This window comes from Somniosus microcephalus, chromosome 15 (genome assembly GCF_052327205.1).
Source record: "Somniosus microcephalus isolate GS21.2 chromosome 15, FLI_Smic_1.0, whole genome shotgun sequence".
In the NCBI taxonomy this organism is placed as follows: Eukaryota; Metazoa; Chordata; class Chondrichthyes; order Squaliformes; family Somniosidae; genus Somniosus; species Somniosus microcephalus.
The window spans coordinates 56,768,156-56,783,412 of record NC_141001.1 but is presented as its reverse complement, the minus strand read 5'-3'; the positions used below and the strand labels follow the sequence as shown (position 1 = coordinate 56,783,412).

The 15,257-nt window shown below is 44.4% G+C and overlaps 1 protein-coding gene across 6 annotated transcripts in view; it reads right to left on the bottom strand.

Moving 5' to 3' along the window:
* The window catches only part of abcc8 (ATP-binding cassette, sub-family C (CFTR/MRP), member 8), a 581,396-nt gene that overhangs the window by 96,310 nt on the left and 469,829 nt on the right, over nucleotides 1-15,257 (bottom strand). For 5 of the 6 annotated variants that reach the window (XM_086007823.1, XM_086007824.1, XM_086007822.1 and 2 more), the window contains 2 exons: nucleotides 12,148-12,183; nucleotides 2,784-2,822 (listed from right to left, as the gene is read on the bottom strand). In XM_086007823.1, coding sequence (XP_085863949.1) covers nucleotides 2,784-2,822; nucleotides 12,148-12,183 — 75 coding nt within the window. The remainder of the gene's footprint in view (nucleotides 1-2,783; nucleotides 2,823-12,147; nucleotides 12,184-15,257) is intronic. The other variant, XM_086007825.1, reaches the window with a different exon arrangement.

Genomic DNA, 15,257 nt, shown 5'->3' with positions numbered 1-15,257 from the left:
TTTCATTAGGTGACAGCTACAAAAGTGGTTTAAAAGCTGCTATTTTACAGCTGGTCACTTTCCAATCTCAGAAGCTTCAGTCTTCAGTATTTGGAACCCACTTTTGAGCTTTATGCACTTCTGAAGTGTTTGGAGTAATCTCTCTATCCACTGTCACCTCCTTGGAACAACCTATCTCAACATTGACATTACTTCTGTCATCTTAACCTCAGCTGCCATCTATTTTATCAGCATCGGTGCCCTTGAAAAAAATCTCACCTTGGTCCTCAGAATCCCAACACGATCAGTCATAACACCAGCATCAACAGGCACACCAGCAGCACTAACATCCACACCAACCTTCTCCGCAATCAACTGATGCTGTACTGGACACAAGGCATCATCACCCGTGCATATTGCTGCCCGGGACGCCAGCGATGGCCTCACCATGTCCAGATTTGCTTTACTTAACACTGAATACCCTGGCTGCCACTTGATGCACCAGGTTGGCACCACCCCACACCAGCATCATAAAGCATCCCTACAATGTTCAAGCCATTCCTTTCACACTCATCACTATTTGGGATGGCGGGGGGGGGGGGGGGGGACATTATGTCTCACCATTCACTGGAACTCACTAGGACATATTCAAAGGTGCACACAAATCTGTCCAAAAACGCAAAGTGGTGACAATAAAGATTTCAATCCTTGACAACACATTAACAAAGTTTACACAAACATTGGCTAAAACACCCAAGTGCCTACCCTTGTGTGTTGTTAGTTGGTATGATTGGACTAGGATGAGGGTGAATGTGAGGGGTGGATACAGAGATGGAGGAGTGATAATGTAGATAGAGCGGGATGGGTGGAGGTGCAAGGTAAATTAGTGTGAGTAAGGATGTGCAGGAGTAGGGTAGGGAAGACAGAGTGATGGGGATGTGATGAGTGGCACAGCAGGATGAGATTGACTGTGGCTTTGCAGCAACATGTTGTGATCTACTGAGATCATTGAAAGGTTTCCACCACTGCAGCCTGGTCCTCCTGATGACATCCCTGCTTGTGTCCTCCTGTGCAATATGCAACCAGGCTGTGTTGGTGTCCTGGGGAGGTGTCTTCTGCCCATTGGAAGGGAAGAGAACCTCCCTGCGTGCTGTGACTCCCTCCATGGAGTCATGGGAGAGCCTGGGTGCAGCCGTGCACCTTTGTGCAGTGCTCATCAGTGTTTGCAGCAGCTCAATGCTGCAGAACAATGACAGCAGAACTGCCAAAATGAATGTGGACATGGCCCCTTTAAGGAAACCAGCTGATGATGCGTCATCAAATGACATCATCAGACCCGCTTCCTCTTAATTGGCCAGGAACCTCGCATTAACAAGCCCCATCATCGTAAAATCTTGTTAGAGGCTGGGATCGAGACAGATGCGAGGTCCCCACACATCACAGACATCGCCCGCCCCGAACCCGCTGAGGTTGGAAAAATCCAGCTCTTTTTTTGTTCTCTCTAACATTATTAAAAAGTTAGAATTTTAGGAGCTTACCCACTTCCTGGTTCGCAGTCTGTGAGCATTCTGCATTTTGATTGGCTGCTTAGACAGCTTGTTGATGTCACAGCAGCTCTTTGCTGGGAACCCCCATTAACTTCCGTTGATTTCAACTACGCGTTGGAAAACCCCAAATTATCGATACAGATCTTGCGAGATCTTTGTGCGAAGCTTATTTTGGGGCCCGTGGCTTTGCCGCTGACCGCAAATTCCGGACCATTATTTTACAGAAAGGACTTGCACTTCCTGGGAGGACTTACAGAACGCAACGGCATAAGGAAGCTGATGATATATTCATTTAACCAGATGCCTCACATACCTTTGTCATTTTAAGAATGTGCACATGTGCTTGTTTTAATCTAGTTCCTCTGCACTTTTAGACTTGGGCTCAAATGAAATTGCACAGAAAAAGCTATCAAGACTTGCTGTTGAAGCAAAGATATTGCGGGAAAAAATAAAGCTACAATGCAAAATATTAATCAGATTGTTTTGAAAGGGGTTTGTTTCACTGGTCTATAAGTATAGCTCCAAAGTGTAGTCATCTGCTTGTGACACTGCAGAACCTAAACTTCATAAAACAATTTACAAATATATTTGTTTAATACACAACAAAACACAGCAGTGTGGCACAGCACACAAAAAAGTTAAAATGAAAGTTAAGAATTAATCTTTACACGGAACACACATAAGGGCCAGTGAAGTTCTGCCACAAAAGTATTAATGACAGGCGTGTAGACAAAGGATGCAAAGATAAGTCAGAGAGTAAGTGCAGCCCAGGTAGGGTCGCCAGCTCTAATTGGATGTATTCCGAGAGGTTTCATCACATGTCATCCAACTCTCCCGTCATTGGTTGCCCGACATGTGCATCCTTGCAGCACACTGTCTTCCCACACCAAATGGAAAGCAAACAGACTTTTAATTACCCAATTGGATGACGCTTGACTCTCAGTCAAATAGCCTTCTTTTTTATCCCTTCTCCAATATTTTTTAAACTACTAAATGTTCAAAGAAAATGAAAAAAATCACAAACAATATTTTTAAAATGTCCCTATGATTTTTCTCCTGGGTTTGCTCACAGCAGTGTCCTGGAGATTAATCTTCAATTCCTGGAGACTCCAGGACAATCCTGGAGAGTTGGCACCCCTAAACCCAGGAGACGCACCCAACACAGTCTGCTAATATCTGAAATCGTGAAGCAACACTAGGAGGAATTTGGGCAATTGAACAGCTTTCCAGTGATTGGGAAAGAACAACTTGATATACCTCACTTCAACATCAACAGCCGTGTCCTCCTCGGTACTGCTGCAATATTTTAAACAAAAAGAGGACAAAGCATTATGTCTCTTTAGGACAGTGAAGCATTTATTACTTCAGTTAAATCCTCCTAAATGCATAAATACAAACAGAAAATGCAGGAAATACATAGCAATCCAGTCAGAATCTGCACCCTTCAACAGAATGAGGATAGCTTTTGGAGAAGTGTGCAGTTCTTTACGCACCTTTCCAATCTGTTTACAGACTGTCAAACACATTAGTTGCCTCTTTGTAAAAGAAATTAGTATAACTGTACCCATCACTTGTTGTTCTCCCCATCCCTCTGTTTTGGAAAATAAATTGACAAAAGGTCCCGTTTAAACATTAACCAATGTTTCTTTTTCAGATGCTGACTGAATTGCTGACCATTTCAAGCTTCTACTGTTTTTACTGCAGAATTCGAGCATTTGCAGTTTCTCTTGTTATCCCTCAAACATACAGCCCATGCTCCAGCTTCACACAAACGGTAGTGCTGTTCCAGAGTGTTTTATCGAGAGGGAGGGGATTTGGTGCTGCAGTTGTGAAATATTGAAAAGATGTGTTTTAAATACACATTACAGCTTTCATTAGACCATTTTGCTAACATTCTTCAGTGTAATGTATATACCTTTAAGGGGGGAACTATCTTTTACAGCTCATGTATACTGCAGTACCGGCAGTGACCACATCTGTATATAGCACTGAGTAGTAATCTGTACAGATCAGTTCCCGTGTGAGCCACGTTGAGTAAACACCTGTTGTACCGTTCTCCTGCAGTCTGTGTCTTATTATACACAGACACAACATTGGCGATGAGGCAAGTTCGAACCTACCTGCAACTCTGCATCACCTCCCGGGGATTCGTTCCTGGAGATCAGTGGATTGGAGGTCAAGGCCAGAGACTCGGGCGTTGACCACGGGCAACCGCCCAGTCATCCAGCAGAGACTTGAGAATTGCGGGGGAGGCTGTCGAGAGCCAGGCTTGGCTTTCCAGTCGAGGTGGTCCAGTGAAATGGGGTGGCAACAGGTAGTGGGCAGACCCTTCCTGGACATCGGCGGGTTAGAGCCCGACCGAGCGGCACAGAAAAGGGCCGAGCAGCGTTGACGGGGGAGAGAGAGAGAGGGCAGAGCGCACAGGGCGCAGCCGGTGTTCAGGGGCTGAGCAGCGTCGAAGAGAGGGAGAGAGAGACGCGCAGAAACCCGCGAGACGCCGCCATTGCCACGAGGACCGCCGAGAGCGGCGTTGGCAGCAGCGCAGGAGAAGCGCGTGAAACCTACAGGCCGCCGCCATTGCCACGAGAACCGCCGGGAGCGGCATTGGCAGCAGCGGGGGAGGAAGGAAAGCGCGGGAGACGGCATTTTAAGCCATTGGGAGACGCCATTTTAAACCACACCCAAAATGCCGAAGAGTGGCAGTATCACCGCGTTTGACAATGAAGTCGAAGATTGGACTAAATATGTCGAATGAATAGAGGTATACTGCAAGGCAAATGAGGTGTCAGATGACAAGAAAGCGTCGGAATTGTTAAATTTAATGGGTGCAAAGACGTATGGTTTATTACGAAATCTAGTAACCCCAACGAAGCCAATGGAAAAGACTTTTGAAGACATAGTAACAATACTACAGGAACATTTAAACCCCACACCGCTGCTGATAGCAGAAAGATTCAAGTTTCACAAATGGAACCAGCATAAGCATGAAAGCAATGCTGATTATTTAACAGAACTGCGCAAACTATCGAAACACTGCCACTTTGGAGCGGGACTGGCAGATACCTTAAGGGACAAGTTTGTGTGTGGGCTTCAAAGTGAAGGAACCCAGAAACGGCTTTTACCTGAAAAGGACCTTACGCTGGAAAAGGCTTTCAGCATTGCGGTATCATATGAAGCAGCAGCACGGGGCGCTGCAGAGATACAACAGAGACCGCAAGAATATGGCACAAATGAAATGTCATATAGAACAGAGAAGTGCTATCGCTGCGGCAGAACAACACACGACCAGAATGATTGCTGGTTCAAAGGCAAAGTGTGCAGACAGTGTGGAAAAGTAGGACACATAGCACGAGTCTGCAGGTCGGGAAAGAAAACCAGCAATAAGAAACCTACCAAAGAAAAGTACAAGAAGGTACATAAGATGACGGAGAATAGTTCAGACGAACAAAAGAGTGATAATGACTCCGAAAGCAGGGAACTGAGTTGTCTGAAACTACATATTGTGATCACAACGGAGGATCACTGAACCATTTGGGTCACTCTCAAGATAGCAGGAGTCCAGGTAAAGATGGAATTGGACACAGGATCAGCCCTAACAGTCATAAACCGATGGGACTACGAGCGGCTATTCTCACACATACCCTTGAGAGACACAAAAATTATTTTGAAGACGTACACGGGGCAAAAAGTCTACCCCAAAGGAAAAATAAGGGTGACCGTTATATATAACGGTAAGGAAACACCAAAACTAGACCTGTATGTATTACAAGATGGAGGACCACCATTACTGGGACGTGAATGGATCCGGAAAATACAACTGGATTGGCATTCCATACAGGCACTGACTGTGGCTGACAAAAAGGATGATGACGTCACACCTGGGCGACTGTCAAAGATCCTAACTGACGCGAAAGAAGTGTTCCAGCAAGGACTCGGAACACTAAAAGGCATGACAGCGACGATTAAAATTGAAGAAAAGGCAAGCCCAAAATTTTTTAAGGCCAGACCGGTACCTTATGCGATCCGCCCAGCCGTCGAAGCAGAGCTGGAGAGTCTGGAATGTTCAGGTGTACTGTCCAAGGTAGACTGGAGCGAGTGGGCTGCACCATCGTCCCTGTGATGAAAAAGTCGTTGAGCAGCACGCCTGGGGAACCAAGGAAGGTTCGCATCTGTGGGGACTTTAAGGTAACAGTGAACCCGGTCCTTCACACCGTACAATACCACTTCTGCGGATTGAAGATATTTTCGCCTCGCTATCTAGAGGGAAACGCTTCACTAAGATTGATCTGGCCCAGGCGTATCTGCAAATGGAGGTAGAAGAAGCATCAAAAAAATACCTCACAATCAACACCCATAAAGGTCTCTACCAATACAACCGGCTGGTATTCGGGGTAGCATCAGCTCCGGCTATTTGGCAGAGGGCAATGGAAGAAGTCCTGCAAGGGATCCCAGGGACCCAGTGTTATTTGGACGACATCCTGGTCACGGGCGAAAATGACAGTGATCACCTTGCCAACCTGGAGCAGGTGCTCACTAGATTGCAGGAATATGGGCTCCGAGCTAACCGCCCCAAATGCGAGTTTTTTAGAAAACAGATCTCGTATTGTGGCCACATTATTGATAAAGAGGGGTTACATAAGTCCCCAGAGAAGATTGAGGCAGTAGTCAAGGCTCCAGCACCGGAAAATGTGTCACAACTGAGGTCGTTCCTCGGGCTGGTAAACTACTACCATAAGTTCTTCCCAAATTTGTCTACAATACTACACCCACTGAGCATCCTACTGCAAACTGGGGTGCCATGGAAGTGGAGTGACGAATGTAGACGAGCTTTCCAGAAGAGCAAAACACTAATCACATCGAAAGAGGTATTGGCCCATTACAACCCGGCATTACCAATTCAGTTGGCATGTGATGCGTCACCCTATGGCATTGGGGCGGTGCTGTCGCACAAATTCTCGGACGGCTCAGAGAGGCCAATAGCTTTTGCGTCACGATCACTAACCTCAGCCGAGCATAACTACGCCCAGATTGACAGGGAGGCCCTCAGCCTAGTGTGGGGAGTGAAAAAGTTCAATCACTATCTGCACGGGCAGAAATTCACCTTGCTGACTGATCACCAGCCTCTTGTCTCCATTTTTAATCCGAAGAAGGGCGTTCCGGTGATGACTGCGCAACGACTACAAAGATGGTCACTTTTTCTAGGGGCGCACCACTATGAGATTGAATATAAGGGCACGAAACAGCATGGAAATGCTGATGGGCTATCACGCGTGCCACTGCCTACTGCGGAGGAAGCACCAGCAGTGGATCCTGTCGAAATATTCCATTCGACGATAGTTGAATACCTACCGGTAACTAACGCTTGTATCGAAAAGGAAACCTGAAATGACCCGACACTGTCTCAGGTATATGATTTGACGGTGAAGGGATGGCCAGCACATGGCGACTCACTGTTGCTAGCATTCTCGACAAGGAGAGAACAGCTGTCAGTGTGCCGGGGGACCTTGATGTGTGGATCCCGAGTGGTAATTCCACCCAAGTTAAGGGATAGAGTGCTCAATGAGCTTCATGAGGGTCATCTGGGAGGGGTAAAAATGAAAAGCCTAGCCAGGGCTTATGTGTGGTGGCCGGGAATCGATAAACAAATTGAGGACCTGACCAAGAGCTGCTCAGGATGCCAGAAAGTCCAAAATGCACCACCACAGGCCCCTCTACACCCATGGGAGTGGCCCTCATCTCCATGGCAACGGGTGCATATTGATTTTGCTGGTCCATTCATGGACTCAATGTTTTTAATAGCCATGGATGCGCACTCGAAATGGCCTGAGGTCATCAAAATGTCCTCCACCACCACGGAGAAAACTATTGCAGTCCTACGGGCCATTTTTGCCAGGAATGGCTTGCCAGAGCAGATTTGCTCCGACAACGGACCACAGTTTGTGTCTGAAGAGTTCCGGAGGTTCTTGAAAAAGAATGGGGTAAGGTATTACACATCCGCCCCATATCATCCAGCCACAAATGGATTGGCTGAGAGGTTCGTACAAACCTTTAAGAAGGCAATAAAGGCTATGTACAATGACAACATTCCGCTGCAGCACAAGGTGGACAATTTCCTGTTCGCCTACCGGAATGCAACACATGCAGTCACCAACCAGGCCCCAGCCATGATGTTCTTTAACCGAAGGTTAAGATCTCGCCTGGATTTGCTCAGACCAAACGTACGAAGAGATGTTGAGAGTAAGCAATTCCAGCACATCCATGAGAAGCCAACAAGGAGCTTCAATGTAGGGCAACCAGTCTTGGCCCGCGACTACCGAACAGAAAAATGGCAGCCAGGAACACTATGCACACGGCAGGGCCCACTAATGTACACAGTGGACGTTGGGGAGAGCATTGTGAGACGCCATGCTGACCAGATCCTAGAGTCACAGGAACAAGTCAACCCCATGCCTCGTCCATACATACCTGGTGATGAACCTGACGTACAGGTCGCATCTACCCCAGAAACAGTAGCATCGGATGCTGATGAACCAACCGACGACAGGGGGCCAGAATCGCCTCCGCACCAAGAGCAAGACACTCGGGAAAGGCGCTATCCAGAAAGGATCAGGGAGCCTCCCCAAAGACTGAATATATAAATAGACTATTTTCAGCTAATGTTGCATGTTAAAAGTGTTAATTGTAATTAGTTTGATATTTAATTGTTAAATGAGTGTTGTGGTACTGTTAATCTAAAAGGGGAGGAATTGTAATGTATATATATACCTTTAAGGGGGGAACTATCTTTTACAGCTCATGTATACTGCAGTACCGGCTGTGACCACACCTGTATATAGCACTGAGTAGTAATCTGTACAGATCAGTTCCCGTGTGAGCCACGTTGAGTAAACACCTGTTGTACCGTTCTCCTGCAGTCTGTGTCTTATTATACACAGACACAACATTCAGTACCTGCCATTTTATTTTGGGGAGGGTTGGAGGAAGAGTACTGTTAACATGTCCTCAGCTCAAATTGAAATAATTATTTGAGGTTTGCAAGAACACTGGGTGGAACACATTATAGTGATTTTAAGATTAAAGTATTAAAGGTCTTACAGATAAAATGCTTTATTATGAAATTAATTCATCTGCTTTAACTGATCTGTTCCAAACCTACCGCCCAGAATTTGTTCATCCCCGTTTGGCATAAAAATGAAACAAAAAAGGTAACTCAACATTGGCTAACAGGGGAAATTAGGGATAGCATAAGATCCAAGGAGAGGACATATAAATTGGCCAGAAAAAGCAGCAAACCTGAGGATTGGGAGCAGTTTAGGATTCAGCAAAGGAGGACAAAGGGATTAATTAAGAGGGGGAAAATAGAGTATGAGAATAAGCTTGCAGGGAACATAAAAACTGACTGTAAAAACTTCTATAGATATGTGAAGAGAAAAAGATTGGTAAAGTCAAGCATAGGTCCCTTGCAGTCAGAATCAGGGGAATTTATAATGGGGAACAAAGGCATGGCTGACCAATTAAATACATACTTTGGTTCTGTCTTCACAAAGGAGGACACAAATAAACTCCCAGAGATGTCAGGGAACATAGGCTCTAATGTGAGGGAGGAACTGAATGAAATCAGTATTTGTAGGGAAATGGTGTTAGGGAAATTGATGGGATTGAAGGCCGATAAATCCCCAGGGCCTGATAATCTACATCCTAGGGTACTTAAGGAAGTGGCCCTAGAAATAGTAGATGCATTGCTGGTCATCTTCCAAAATTCTATAGACACTGGAACAGTTCCCATGGATTGAAGGGTAGCTAATGTAATCCCACTATTTAAAAAAGGTGGTAGAGAAAAAATGGGGAATTATAGACTGGTAAGCCTGACATAGGTAGTGGGGAAAATGCTAGAGTCCATTATAAAAGATGGAATAGCAGAGCACTTGGAAAACAGTGACAGGATCGGACAAAGTCAACATGGATTTACAAAAGGTAAATCATGCTCGACTAATCTACTGGAATTTTTTGAGGATGTAACTGGTCGAATAGATAAGGGAGAACCAGTGGATGTGTATTTGGACTTTCAGAAGGCTTTCGATAAGGTCCCGCATAAGAGACTAGTGTGCAAAGTTAAAGCACATGGGATTGGGGGTAAGGTACTGACTTGGATAGAAAACTGGTTGGCAGACAGGAAGCAAAGAGTTGGAATAAACGGGTCTTTTTCCGAGTGGCAGGTAGTGACTAATGGGGTACCGCAGGGATTGGTGCTTGGACCCCAGTTAGTCACAATATATATTAATGATCTAGACAAGGGAACTAGATGTAATATCTCCAAGTTTGCAGATGACACAAAGCTGGGTGGGCGTGTGTGCTGTAAGGAGGATGCAGAGAAACTCCAGTATGATTTGGACAGGTTGGGCGATTGGGCAGATGCAGTATAATGTGGATAAATGCGAGGTTATCCACTTTGGTGGCAAAAACAGGAAGGCAGATTATTAGCTGAACGGCAATAGATTGGGAAAAGGGGAAGTGCAACGAGACCTGGGTGTCCTTGTGCACCAGTCGCTGAAGGTAAGCATGCAGGTGCAGCAGGCGGTTAAGAAGGCAAATGGTATACTGGCCATCATAGCGAGAGGGTTCGAGTACATGAGCAAAGATGTCTTGCTGCAGTTGTACAGGACCTTGTTTAGACCACACCTTGAGTATTGTGTGCAGTTTTGGTCGCCTTATCTGAGGAAGGATGTTCTTGCCATGGAGGGAGTGCAGCGAAGATTCACCAGACTGATACCTGGGATGGCAGGAATGACGTATGAAGAGAGATTGAATCGATTAGGCCTGATATTCGCCACAGTTTAGAAGAATGAGAGGGGATCTCATTGAAACTTATAAAATTCTAACAGGACTAGACGGAGTAGATGCAGGAAGGCTGTTCCCGATGGCGAGGGAGTCCAGAACCAGGGGTCACAGTCTAAGGATAAGGGGTAAGCCATTTAGGACAGAGATGAGGAGGAATTTCTTCACCCAGAGAGTGGTGAACCTGTGGAATTCTCTACCACAGAAGGCAGTTGAGGCCAATTCATTAAATATATTCAAGAAGGAGTTAGATATATTTCTTAAGGCTAAGGGGATCAAGGGATATGGGGAGAAAGCAGGGACAGGGTACTGAATTTGGATGATCAGCCATGATTGCATTGAATGGCGGAGCAGGCTCGAGGGGCCGAATGGCCTACTCCTGCTCCTATCTTCTATGTTTCTATGTTTATAAAATCAGCCAATGGAAGCTCATCCTTTGAAATAATAAACCTCTCAGTACAATATAATTGAACTCCTTATAATTAGACAGTCACAATTTATTTTATGGTGACACGTTTTACAACAAAGTTCCCAGTTAGTATGCTGCAATAGGTAGAATTAAGAGTAATTTTTATGAACTTGTGTTAACAAGAGTAGTGCGAATGTGGAACTTGCTACCATGTGGAGTGATGGAGGTGAATAGCATTTAAGGGGAAGCTAGATAAGTACATGAGGGAGGAAGGAATGGAAGGATATGATGATAGGGTGAGATGAAATAAATAGACCAGGATGAGGCTCATGTGGAACATAAACACCGGCATAGACGGCCGAATGGCACACAAAGAAGTTAATTCTGTGGTGTAAATTTGATATAATCCTTTGTAAAAATCTTAGTTTACTTAATTTTAACTACAACAGATACACACCAAATGTAATGTTATATCTGTTGGTCTTCATCCCATATTATGCTCAATGCATTACCATATCTTTCTATCCATTTCCATGCTCCCAAAAAATGATGCATGATGAGCCAAATCTTGATATATGAATTAGAGCGCAAAATATCTGCATCTGTGCTTGCAGCACATATTGGGAAATTGCACATCACGGCATGTGATTTTCCATCCATTAATTTTAATGAATGAAATGTCACAGGTGATGTGCACTGGGAGTGCAGACATAGAAAATTTACCCTTAGATTTATGTCTATTTTTTTTATGCAAGCCTAATTTCACAAGATATCCTATTCAACAGAATTATCTTTAGCCTGTTGAAAATCCATCTAGATACACATACCAAAGGTTAGTACTGTATATCAATTTCCCATACTTGACTAATTTATCTTGGAAAGTTGCATTAACATTTTTAAATGGGCATCAATTACTCAGAAACACCAAAATAAAGGGAAGCTGACAGTTCTTAAACTTTAGTGAGGTGTTTCAGATGAATGGGGGTGGGGGCAAGAGTGTTGAGCAGAAGTGCTAGGCTGGAATGATATCAGAATGTTCAAAGAAAAATCACAGCATTTGACAGGACCACCTCAGTGTCGTCCAGGTTGTACACTGCCAGCAACTGCTCCTCTTCTTACAGAATCAAGGGCACGAGCAAGCATTAAACTGAAGTGATAAATCATTTATAGAGGAACACAATAAAAAAAAAACAACTCCGTCTGTTTATAAACCACCAATCCATGGAAATAAACAGCATGTGGTGATGAACAAGTCAGAGTCTGATAAAGAGAAGTTGAAGAAAATCATCATTTTTTTAAGCTTGTCCTGTAACTGTGCATCTAAAGCTGAAGGAAATTGGGGCAGTGAAGTATAGTAAACAGAATTGGAGACCATACCTGCCTTCGCCTTCCATGGGTTCATTATCAGGAATGCTGGAGGAGCATAAAGGAGAACAAGTTAGAAAAAAAGAACGTTTGTTCATGTACAAATAGAAACAAAGAAGAAAGAACTTGCCTTTATATAGCGCCATTCACAACTTCAGGAGGTCTCAAAGTGCTTTACAGCCAATGAAGTACTTTTGAAGTGTAGTCACTATTGTAATGTAGGAAACACAGCAGCCAATTTGCGCACAGCAAGGTCCCACAAATAGCAAATAAATAAATGACTAGATCATTTATTTTTAGGTGTTAGTTGAGGGATAAATGTTGTCCAGAACACTGGGAAAAATCCCCAACTATTCAGCGAATAGTACTTTGGGATCTTTTCCGGTTCACCCGAGAAGGGACGTAGATATCAGCAAGGCAAAAATAGAATCCATATGGATAGAGATAAAAGATAATAAAGGATCAATCACACTAATAGTGAAATGGAGATGGGGGAAGAACTATACAGACAAATTAGAGAAATGAGTAAAAGACATAGAATAATAATCATGGGGGATTTCAACTACCCCGATATTAATTGGACTAGTTAGGTAAAGGGGATAAGGGAATGGAGTTCCTACAATGTCCACAGGACTCCTTTCTAAACCAATATGTAAAAAGCCCAACAAGGGAGGATTTGTTATTGGATCTAGTTATGGGGAATGAGCCAGAGCAGATAAGAGAAGTAAAAGTAAGGGGACATATAGGCAATAGTGGCCATAATATAATATGCTTTAAGATGACAATAGAGAAGGACATAAGAATGACAAAAACCAAGTTAATAGATTGGAGAAATGCTGATTTTGAGGGGCTGAGAATAGAACTTGGGAAGATAAAATGGCCAACAATATTAGCAAACAACGATGTAGAACGACAATGGGAAACATTTAAAACGATATTCAACAGAGTGCAGGAAAAATATATTCCGCTAAAAGGAAAGAACAAACTAAACATTAATGAGACTCCATGAATAAATAAACATATAAGAAAACAATTGAGGGTAAGGAAAGAGGCATACATTAAATACATAGACAGCAGAGGAGTGCATGATAAGAGAGACTATGAAGAGATTAGGAGAGAAGTCAAAAAAAAACAATTAGGAAGGCAAAAAGGAACTAAGAAATTAAATGATCAAGGAACATAAAACAAAATAGTAAAATATTTTACAGGCACATCAATAAAAAAAGGAAGGTTGGGATGGGAATAGGGCCATTAAGGGATGGCCAGGACAACACCACAGGTAACGATAGGGAGTTGGCAGAAATATTAAATCATTATTCTGCTTTGGTATTTACCAGGGAGATAGAACAGGTGGACATGGCATTGGACAATGAGGTGAGTAATGAGATAAGTGCATTTAAAATAAAAAAGGGGATATATTAAATAAACTAATCAAACTCAAAGAGTTTTGGATACTGTTGGGGGGGATGACTCACCAGGGGAAGGCAGCAGCAGCCAACTTGCTGGCACTGGGGGTGCTCCTGCTGCCCAGGAAGGGGGGAAAAAGAGTGGGAGAGCAATAGTGGTAGGGGATTCTATAGTAAGGGGAACAGATAGGCATTTCTGTGGCCGTAGACGTGAATCCAGGATGGTTTGTTGCCTCCCTGGTGCCAGGGTCAAGGATATCACTGAGCGGCTGCAGGGCATTCTGGAGGGGGAGGGTGAACAGCCAGAGGTCGTGGTCCACGTTGGTACCAACGACATAGGTAAAAAGAGGGATGAGGTCCTGCAGCAAGAATTTAAGGAGCTAGGTGAAGGATTAAAGAGCAGGACCTCAAAGGTTGTAATCTCTGGATTACTCCCCGTGCCACGTGCTAGTGGGTATAGGAATAGGAAGATAGAACAGATGAATGCGTGGCTAAAGGGATGGTGCAGGGGGGAGGGCTTTAGTTTCCTGGATCACTGGGTCTGCTTCTGGGAAAGGTGGGACTTGTACAAGTCGGACGGTTTACACCTGAACCAGAGGGGAACCAATGTCCTTGCGGGGAGGTTTGCTAGCACTGCTGGGGGGGGGTTTAAACTAACTTGGCAGGGGGATGGGGTACAGAGTGGAGCTATAGTAGGGGGTGATTTACAGCCAAATACAGAGGAAAAAACAAGTCAGCTGGGAAGGCAGAGCAAATATGTGAAGGCAAAAGGGAATATGGCAGGGCTGGAAGGCATTTATTTTAATGCAAGGAGTCTTGCAAATAAGGTGGATGAACTGAAGTTGTTGTTGAACACATGGGAGTACGATATTGTTGCTATCACGGAGACATGGTTGAGGGAGGGTCAGGACTGGCAGCTCAATATTCCGGGGTATAGAATCTTCAGGCGAGACAGAGGGGGGTGTAAAAGGGGAGGGGGTGTTGCAATATTAATTAAGGAGTCAATTACTGCTGTAAGGAGGGACGATATATTAGCGGGTTCCTCTAATGAGGCCATATGGGTAGAACTTAAAAACAAAAAGGGGGCAAGCACTTTGCTGGGAGTGTACTATAGGCCCCCAAACAGTCAGGGGGAGATAGAGGAACAGATATGTAGGCAAATCTCAGAGAAGTGCGAAAATAATAGGGTAATAATAGTGGGGGATTTCAACTTCCCCAATATAAATTGGGATAGTCAGAGTGTGAAAGGCTTAGAGGGTGCAGAATTCTTAAAGTGCATCCAGGAGAGCTTTTTGAGCCAACATGTAGAAAGTCCTACAAGAGAGGGGGCGGTACTGGACCTAATTCTGGGGAATGTAGCCGGGCAAGTGGTGGAAGTATCAGTAGGAGAGCATTTTGGCGACAGTGACCATAATTCGGTGAGATTTAAGGTGGTCATGGAAAAAGACAAAGACGGCCCGGAAATAAGGGTTCTAAATTGGGGGAAGGCCGATTTTAATATGATAAGGCAGGATCTGGCCAAAGTGGACTGGGAGCAGCTACTTATAGGAAAATCCACATCAAAGCAGTGGGAGACTTTCAGAAGGGAAATAGAGAGAGTACAGCGCCAACATGTTCCTGTAATGGTCAAGGGTGGGACCAACAAGCAAAGGGAACCTTGGATGACAAGGGATATACAAAAATGCATTAGAAATAAAAGGGGGGCTTTTGGCAGTT